The sequence below is a fragment of the Triticum urartu genome, chromosome 1A (genome assembly GCF_056163025.1).
Source record: "Triticum urartu cultivar PI428250 chromosome 1A, HENAU_Tu73, whole genome shotgun sequence".
NCBI lineage: Eukaryota > Viridiplantae > Streptophyta > Magnoliopsida > Poales > Poaceae > Triticum > Triticum urartu.
Genome location: NC_141873.1, coordinates 36175276 through 36185390, shown reverse-complemented (window position 1 = coordinate 36185390; position 10115 = coordinate 36175276). Strand labels below are relative to the sequence as shown.

General features: G+C 43.6%; 1 protein-coding gene across 1 annotated transcript; it reads right to left on the bottom strand.

Annotated features, from left to right (window-relative positions):
- Window positions 1-117: 117 nt before the first annotated feature.
- Window positions 118-7684, bottom strand: LOC125544494 (UDP-galactose/UDP-glucose transporter 5). The gene is made up of 11 exons (XM_048708211.2): window positions 7363-7684; window positions 6372-6485; window positions 6197-6289; window positions 6053-6118; window positions 5457-5555; window positions 2304-2383; window positions 1690-1802; window positions 1358-1446; window positions 861-947; window positions 706-774; window positions 118-619 (listed from the first exon to the last, which is right to left on the bottom strand). The coding sequence occupies exons 1-11, from the start codon at window positions 7489-7491 to the stop codon at window positions 506-508; spliced, it is 1053 nt and encodes a 350-aa protein (XP_048564168.2). The 5' UTR covers window positions 7492-7684; the 3' UTR covers window positions 118-505.
- Window positions 7685-10115: the final 2431 nt, after the last annotated feature.

Here is a 10115-nt window from a genome sequence, read left to right as displayed (position 1 = left end):
ACAAAAAACCACAAAATTATCTCATGAACGTGCCAAGTACGGTCCTATGGCACGACCAACTCTACACCACACCGTCAGCCATGAAAAAATCAGTGTGCAGATGCTGTGTGCCGATCATGCCCTAAGGTAATGCGCTGTACGCACAAAAAATCCAGCCTTTCCTCCCTCTTGTGGGTGGAAAGAGTTCTTCTATCTATGGAGTAAATCAAGTTTACAGTTTAGATCACAACATAATGTTACTGTAGCTAACAGCAAACGACCTCAGAGAACAAATTCAGCAGTCCCGATCACTCTTGCTCATCAACAAACTAATGGGCCTTCAGCTAAGCCTTTCAGAGCTCCCCAGGTTGATGATTCGGAGCGAAGGCATGACTCTACAATCTGTTCTCTCTCAGTCAATTTGTTAGGGTGCCTGTCATTCGCCACGGACATGAAAAATTCCATCCGGTACAGCAAAGTGACAAGTAGATCAAACTTCGGTGTTCCTATTTGCTATTTCTTCCAGTCAACTGTTAGCAGCATTTGGAACAGAACCCTGCGGCGATGAGCTCGCGACCATGGCCTTCTGCGTTTTGTTTCTTGAGAAGGTTTTCGCATACAGGGCTCCGAATACAATGGCCTGGTATAGCACGGAGTTCGTTTTTAATTGGAACAGAGACAAGAAACGTTGTGAGACGAGTGATGAGACAGAGATAGATAACTTACAGCTCCAACCCACTGCATCCAGCTAAGGGGATGCACGAACCAGACGCAAGACAGTAGTATGCTCACCAACTGCGGAAACACGTGTTGAATTGCGGTAAGGAAACGATCGAATGATTTAAATGCAAATATTTGATACAGGTGAGAACTATATCCACCTGTCTGGTTGTCATGATGGTAGCGAATGTGAGAGCCCCGAATGTCCGGATAGTGTAGGATATGAAGAACTGGCTAGCCGTTGCAACCTGGGGAGAACAAATTGTTTAAATCCCATGGCCAAAAGATATATTGGAACTACCATTCAAACAGTTATGGTGCAGCTTCAATTTGTGGTCATGGGAGGGTGTAATTTGAGATAGCTAAAACTGCAACTTGTCCAAGAATTCACATTGTGCTAGACAGAAAAAAAAAAAAAAAGGGCAGCCCGGTGCATGTAGCTCCCGCTTGCACAGGGTCCGGGGAAGGGTCCGATCACTTTGGGTCTATTGTGTTAGACAGGAAGTCACACAATATTTATGTCGGTTTATTTACATTTCCTAAAATTCGATTTTCTCTCCCTCCACCGATATCCATCAGACTTGTGTTGATGTGCTTCGGGAAGAAAAAGGAACAAGCACATTGCATTTTGATTAAAGGGTCAAAAGGTAAGTCTTACAGTGGATAGGATTAGGACGTCATAGAAGCAATCTGGATGACGAACCATAAAGTCCACAGCTGGAAGAAGATGATTCTGGAGAATAAGCCCTGTGAAAGGAAAAAATAACAAAGAAATAAATTATTCATTGCAACTGTTAATAGTGTATTGTACAGTGTAGGTGTAACAGACTAGGTGCGACAGACTAACATTCAAAACTTCAACAGAATCTCCAGTAATAGAAACTTTGATAGCAACAGCTTTGGTCCCAATATAAACTATAAGTTTAACTTCCAAGGAAATGCAAAACATGATCAAACGATAAGACAAGTAACCATTGAGTAAGCAATTACCACTCAAGCTAATAACACAAGAGCACATTGTCGTGTAGAATATTTGGTTGTGAATTTCCATCTCATACCCTTTGAAGAGTTTGTCTTGAAAGGTGCTTGTGAAACCATCAAATCTAGAAATCCAAGAGAAGGAGGATCATGTTAGATAACAACCAGGGTGCGAAAACCAGTCCAAAGAAAGAAAACAATAAACCTTGTAAGCAAATAGTGTGCCACTGCACCGACACTCACACCCTACAGTAGTGACTAGTGGGAAATTGTAAATGTAAGTTGATCTTGTGAACTTTCATGTTTTAGAAATTTACTAGATTACATCCAATCTACAGCTGCAACAACCTCCAAAATTATAATGCCACCATCTCCTCAGCAGTTTAGATACTCAATGAGTCATAGACTCATAGCAATACATGCAGTTCGTATGCATAATTCTAGCTAACGATACTTAATACAATAAAAAATAACATGGTAGAAACTAAAAGCAGACTTGCATGTCAAATAGAGCTGTGAAATCGACAAAATTCACAAAACTGAGCTAGCATTACATTATATCATGAATTAAAATATTATTGCTTATTTCCCAAGCAGAAAATTAAGTAGAAGAAGAGAAGTTGTACCCAAGATAACCAAGCATGAGTGAAACACCCCAAACAGTACTTTCTCTGCCTTTATTAAGTGGACTAACATCCATTGATGCCTGCATCCATGAGACCAGAAAGAAAAATATATAACTTCAGCCACCCCATATGATTCAGGCACCATTCCAAAATACAAAGGTGATCACAGGTGCATTGGCTAATTACCAAATGAAGTAAATTGGTTTCTTAGGGTATGTTCGGATTGTGGCCAAAAGTTACCCTGCCAATATTTTGGTCATGACCAAAAACTTGGTCTTTGTATGGAATCATGGCCAATTTTTTGGCATGCCAATGCTTCTTTACCCACCCTAGTTCAGTTTTCTTGCCAAAGTTGGCCAAATCATTGGCTAGCAAAACCTTGACCAGAATTTTGGCTAGCCAAATATTTGGCAAGACAAGCTTAGGCTAAAACCAAACACGCCGTTATTATCAGCTTCCAAAACCCCATAATCGAATATGTTGCCTAACATAGTGTCGTGAACTGTATGGGCCACTGGATCTGACTGTATGAGCTACAACAACAAGGGGCTTGAAACCCATGCCGCTGAAGTAGGTGAAGGCGCACAATTCTACTTACACTAGTGAAGAGAAAGCGACAGACGCATCAGTCAAGACATAGGTGAACCAGAAGAGCCTATTGAAGTGGGGTTGCATCATATACAATGAGAGCCATCTCAACACCCTTCAACACCTCTAACATGACCAGCTTTAGCACCACACCACCATCACCAAGGTAGTTCTTGGACCTGGCTGGGCATGTGACGATGTTGTTTGAGGAGGTGCTCACCTTTGGAGGGCCGACTTCCACGCTCGACTAATCCGCAAAACCAGACTCACACCTGGTAATTCCCCACTGCCTCCACCGAGCTGGCTGCCTTACGGTGTTCGTCGATGTGGCATCGTTGTCCATGGCCACCAGCGATTACCTCATCAAACCATGTCATGGTCAACATCAGTGTCTTCTGCCTCACCAAATCGACACCCACCTACTCGACGTGGGGCCCCGACCACGACATCCGTCCAGAAGACCTCGCTGATGTTTCCTTGACTCCATAGAGTGCACATGCATCCTTCACCATGCCCCCAGAGGACTCGCCAGCCCGCCCTTGAGCCATTACCTATGCTCAACCTCGGCACAATGGTGCCCACCAAATGTTCGACCAAATGCTCTGACCTCAAGGCCAACGTTATGATGCTTGCTTCCTTGCATGGTGCTAAGAGTGCTACCTCAACAACTGTGTTCCTTGACGACACCCAGTCCAGCTCAATATTGCCTGAAATGTCAGATTTTGTGTGCCCAAATGCTCAGCAGGACACAGCACAAAAGCTGTTCAAGGAGAAGCCTCGTGATGCTGATGCCGAAGTTCAGACTGGGCTGCAACTGCAAGTTGGGAAAACTGTAATCGCCCCTGCTACTAGTCCTGTCTGGTACGCACACAACCTTTGTTAAGCGGTCTGCTCGACAACGGTGCCATCAGTGTCGTCAACATCATCAAGCTGGATACAACTGTGCCCATTAGGCTATTCCCAGTAAGGGTTCTCACCACCGTCACCGCCAAGTCTAATGACTGTGGAGAAGCAACATGTCCTGCGGCTCAAGGATGATCATTCACTTCAAACTTGGTCATGTACTCACTCTTGGAGATGATAGAAGTTGTGATGAGTACAAGGTGGAATGCATGTCAGTTGTTAATTACACAGCTGTGAGCTACCACTGGTTTCCATTCAGAGAGGCAATGGGATCCTAGAGGTTTGTATCCCTCTGCTTGGATTCGCCAACAGAACTTGTAAACAGCAAGGGTGGTCAAACAAGAGTGCATTAAGGAGCCATGGTCGCCACTTCAGGGTATGCAAGGGATGCAATCTTTGAGGAAACAACATGAAGGTGTTTGCTGCTAACGCTATCAATTTTGACCTGCATAAAACTAGCTCTGGTGCTGGAATTAATTCACAAGCTCTTGCAGAGATGATGTGTTTTCTCATGAACTGCTTGCAAGTGGGAAGCCAGGGAAGTGTTAGCCTTACGTACAAACATGACATGGACATGCTATGGATTTCTTTATTACAAAGTCTAGGAAGTATTTTCCATTGTTGCAGCCAAAGCCCCCATGGCCTCATATACTAGACAACTCTAGTGTTGAGATCACAGTAACTGAAGGATTATCAACTCATGTTGTTCGGTTTTATTGCAAGGAAATAAGGTCATTGTTTGGGGGCTCATCAATCAGTCTTTTTATGAGAATGAATCAGTACTGATACTACACTTGGGCTGGACTTGCTCTTCAGTATTCAATAGCTTAAAAAATGCAGCAACAATTACAGTGCACCAAATATGAGACATGGTGCAACCAGCAAGCATTGTAGCTAGCAATGGACATTACTTGGATGGTTCAATGGGAGTGGCCTTGTGTTGATTAGTCTCATGCCGACAGTAATGAGAAGAATACAAGCTTCACCTTTGTGTGGGCTCCTTACCAGGACTGCAACTCTGCAAGTGCCTTGGGATCCAGTTGTCCACAGTCCAGGTTCATCCACTTGAGGACAAGCCGGGTGTTAAGGAGGGGAGAATGCATAGACAGATAGACCGTTTGGGCCACTATACCTGGCTGTATGGGCTGCAGTGACAAGGGGGCTAGAAGCCCATGGTGCTGACGCAGATGAAGGTAGGCAACTCTACTTAAGCTGGTGGGGGGCAAGAGATAAGGGCATCAATCAAGAGATAGTGAACCAGAAGAACCCTAGCAAGGGCCTGAGTCCTTCCTCCCTGGACCTCTTCTTCATTGTATCCCCTTCTCTTTCTAGAACCTTTTACCGCTTGTACCCCCTTGTTGCCTGAAACTTCATTCAGTATTGGCTGTATTGAAGTGGGGTCGTAAAAGATAGTTTATAGGGGTATATTTCAAGCCAATCTCCATCCTGCTTTGAATTCAATCCTATAGTATATAGTATATCATTACTACCTAATTGGTAATGTGGTGTGCAGATGGCAGATGCAGTATTGGTTGTTAATGAAATTTCTATATTCTCCAGTCTCAATAACATTTTCTAGACGTGGACAACTAGAGAATCATGCAACATGCAACCATGTCGTGCTAAAAAATACAGAGAAATGAGTTGAGATATTTGAATTACCGGGTATAGAATGAACAATGAGCAGCCCATGGTCACAATGACTGCAAAGAAGTAATCTTTTCCACCGTACTTCTTTTTCATAATTATCGTTCCCCAAATCTACAAATCAATCAAATTGAAGAATGGTCATAACAAGGCTTAATATCCAGGAAATGAAATCAAAATACATAAATTGTGGAACAAAAAAAGAAAGCACGTCCAGATATATAAACTCAAGGCGATTGATATACAATCCTGATTTTCTGTCCATACAAATACAATCCTGATTTTCTATGCTTTAACATCTACCTGAGAGATGAATGAAAGTGGCCAAATAGTAGTATCCGATGAACTGAGAGTCTCAGAATCATCTTGCACAGTAATTTTCACACGCAACTTTAACTTATAAACTAATTCTCCATCTTTGATAGCCACTTTATTCACATAGGTTCAGTTAAACAATAGCACCAAATTAGCCTATGCACAAGTTCCTTACATCGACCACTGTTTATTAACTTGGAAGAAAAGGGAGACATCTATACTCTTCTAGCAGACACTGACAGTGAAGATGTATGAAAATCAGGCTAGCTCACAGGTCACAGTACAAAAGACATTACCATAACAGGAATCATCTTTGCACATTTGGCAAGTGTCTGGACAGGGAAACTAACATACTTGAGGGCCTGAAATAATCATGTCATGTATTATGTACAGAAGCAATAGGAACCAACAACAGCAGATATACAAAACTAATACATAACCTCGTACTGGCAAGTTGTGGTTAGAATGTTTGAGAAGGAGACAACGCAGTATTTCTGAATTGGAGCCACTGGGTCCGTGGACTTCTTACTCGACTGCATAAATATACACAATTTAGGAGACCAGCAGGTTCCGAAAATTTAAGTATTAGAACAAACGATATAGGCAGATCCATACCAGTAGCACGAGTGCAGACACCATGGATGTGGTGATACGGTTACAGAAAACAAGAAATAGTGAGTATCTGAAGAACTCCTTCTCTGCTCCATAGGGAACTCTCATAAGTTTTTCCTGCATAACATTGACCAGAACCCTCCATTTAGTGTTTTATGCCCATTCAACACTATGTAAAGCAGAACTGAGTTTGTTTCAAGCAAGCTAAAGAACAGGTAACGGACAGTCACAAATAGATGCGGTACTTGCACATCGAAGGGTTCAGACGTGTGAATACACCATTCACCAAAGTAACAAGAGGTGATTTAGTTCATGAACAACCACACTATACAGTTTGGCAGCACTGAACTGTTCATATGCAGCATCCGGTCTGAACAGCGAACGGAGCCATAAATACATGTGTCCAAACTAAATTACTAAAAAGAACTATCATGGAACAACCTGATCGTGGAGAATATGTTTTATCTGTATTCTCTGTGTTTTAACAACTACATGATCATGGAGAATATTCTTTTGTCTGGATCTGAGAAATGAATCAAAAGGTGCTCAAAGGAGTGCAAGGAAGAATGCTCCACACTCTCCTTTTACTGCCTGAACTGAACTTTTTAGGTCATACACAACAACATCCCTATCACAACAGAGCATTGATATTTTTCATCGAATACAAGCTACGCATGCTTCCCAAAATGAACTGACAGTACTAGCCATTCACCAACACAAGTACCACCCAATCGCTCGGTACAATTTGTGCAGTTCCATTCTCAATCTGAAGCCTTTGAATGGAACGCGCCGTACACGCTACTGGCCAGCTAACTCCGGAGGCAAGCGCAATCTCACCATTTCGAACCGTGAATTTCGCCGGAGGGAGGAGCAGACAAACACGAACAGATCGCTAGTAATCCCCCGCTATCACCGCACCCGGCGGCACACTCCTCGGTGCGAAAAACCTGGACACGAGTGATTCGAACGGAGTAGAGGGGGGGAGGGGGCGGACCTGGAGGACGCCGTAGACGAGGAGGGTGCTCATGATGCCGACGACGGCGAGCGCGCACCTGCCCATCAAGCGGCGGCGCTCGTCCTTGTCCCTCCCCGCCGCCACCGGCAGCGCCGGCTCGTCCGCCATGGCCAACGAGTAGATCGGGGAGGGGCCGTAGCTTGCTCGGGCGATCGATTGACGGCGACGGCGGAAGAAGTGGGGGGGCACTGGGCTCGGCGGTGGGGCCGGCGCGGGGGCGAGGTGAGGGGGCGGAGGTGGCTCGCCTACCCTTTTCCGGCGTGCGGCGTGTGGGGCAACAGCCTCCCACTGGCCCCCGTGCAGCGTGCAGTGGTTTTTACTTTTTGTTTTCGGCGAATTTTGCTGGCCGTTGGATCTTCTGCTTTGCCCATCGTGCGCCCATGATTGAACCATATCGATCCATTCTTATTTTTGGGTCTTCTAAACAACACAATTGGCTACCACCGGGCATATTGGCTGATATTTATGGTAGATACTAGCACTGTTATGGCATGGAAGACTTCATCACAAGCTCCAACGTACTTGAGGACAGAACGATGATATACACACGATAATTTTCGAACAATTCTCCGACGACGCAGAACATCAAGCCGTCCATTCGTACTACAAACCTGGACATCACCGTCCAATCGTGCATAGTTCGTTCGGCAACTGTCGACAAGCACACCAACACCTTCCTTTTGTCCTCTTGTTCATTCTCAGGTATGTGGTATACTTGGTATGCATCCACATATTACACATGTACAATACATTTTAGGTGGTTGATAAAAATCTAGCCTTCCACTCATCCTACGATCCGTGACACGAAAAACTCAGGAGCATATTGCAGCAATTGTAATTGTAAAGAGTGTCGAAGACATCACCTCACGGTGCAAATTGTCGGGATGGGTTACTCCCATCTATGATGTGAGTTTTTTTTAATCAGGCTGCCCCCCCCAATTCCATTACTTAATGGAAATACAAAGTTTTCCATTAAGCAGAGAGACAAGAGGCGGGAAAGAGTTTATATCAATAGGATGGCACTTGTGTTGACATGAGCATCTTGTTCCTTGAATGCAAGACACCGGACAAATAAACATAAACATAAAAGCAACAACATTGACAATATTGGTTGTGACCTCCATTCACATACATGTTTGGAAGTAAACCATTTTCACATTGTTTGCCTTCCTTCCGAGTCACCATGATGGTAATTATTGGCTATGGTAGACTCATGGGTGTTGACAAACCTTATATGCAAGCTTCTTGAGACATTCTCATGCCATCAGACTTTACGCTACAATGGCTCTTATCTTTATCAGCTTTGGCCCTCTTCTCAAGTCATGAGTGTCTATTGTTGTCCATGCCGATTTGACCACCCTCGATGTTGCCCCTTGGTTGTCATTCTACGACCAAGTAAGAACCATTGTTGCATCCCCTCCTCTCATTAAAGTTTCACATCATATGAGCTTTGAATGTATGCAACCTCTCCGATGCGATTGATGGCGTTGTCCTTATATCTGTGACTCTTTTGCTCACTCACAACGCAATCAGTTCCTCTAGTTGTGCTACCAATCTTGCAGCTTGTGCCTCTATCTCCATCGTCGACACATCCCGTTCTCTACCCCCTACATCATCTGCTCCACTGATGCGCCCATCGTGTGCCTCTTTTTCGGTTGTGCATGCGCCCATGCGATGTGGGACATCGTCCTCCCCAACATTGGGTGCATGCAGTCTCTTGCATGGACGGCTTGTGGTATGCCAATGTCCCTCCCACCCACCCATCTCCCTACCCCGGAGAGGAAGCCTAAGCAGATGGTGATTGCAACCATCCTCTATGGAATCTGGAAGAGCCGAATGCTAAGGTCTTCCACCTTGAGGTGATTCCTATGTGATATGCCAGCCACAATATTACGATAGAAGCAGCGCCACCGCTCTTGAAGAACATTTTTTGTATGTGGTACATAAAAAGGACAAATATGTGAATACACAATCGTAAACCTGTCTTTTCTTGTAGAAAAAAGGCACCACTACCCTAGGCCCATTTCCATCAAAATGAAATAAATTCACAAGTGGCATCACACATTATAGAGGGGAGTACCTATCAAGTGGAGACACAAGTTTTTAGTAACATGAAAAAAATAGAGAATAACAAGTATCGATAACCTCTAATGTAGTCAGTTTGGTGTCTAAGTTGGTTGATTAGGTTGGCCTCATTAGTTATTCTAGTATTTGGGATATGTAAGTTCACACAAATAGAAAGAGATAAAGGTTGCATGATAAGTGACTTTGCCTAAAAGTTTTATCGGCGAGCATTCGAGCGATTTTTTATTTGATCGATTTTTGGGTGAAACATAGCACCACAAAGCTGATTGGTGTAGTTCAAGAGGATGTAGCGTGGTGATTCATCTAAGCCGTCATGATAAAGTATACAAAGTATATCTATATATCTAGAATTTTATTCAATGATTTTCTTTAGTTTCGAATACAGGTTTTGGATCTTAAAAGGAGATTCTTTTGGCAATGGGGTAGTAATATGAAAAGATACTATTTGGTAAAATATCCTAAGTGTGTAGATCTAAAAAGGAGGGGGCTAGGGGTTCAAAATTTGAGAAAACAAAATGTCAAACTTCTCACCAAGTGGTAGTGGAAAACCGGAAAAGGGATAGGGATTATAGCAAGAAGTAGTGAGAGCTAAATACCTCAAAGTTTGTATTGTCAGCTACTGTTAAAGCTAAATTTTATTTCACTTG

Coding starts and splice junctions, on each gene's coding strand:
- LOC125544494 (XM_048708211.2), bottom strand. CDS start 7,491: ATGGCGGACGAGCCGGCGCTGCCGGTGGCGGCGGGGAGGGACAAGGAC. Junction 6,119..6,196: donor CCACAACTTGCCAGTACGAG/GTTATGTATTAG, acceptor TGATTATTTCAG/GCCCTCAAGTATGTTAGTTT. Junction 948..1,357: donor ACGTCCTAATCCTATCCACT/GTAAGACTTACC, acceptor TGTTCTCCCCAG/GTTGCAACGGCTAGCCAGTT.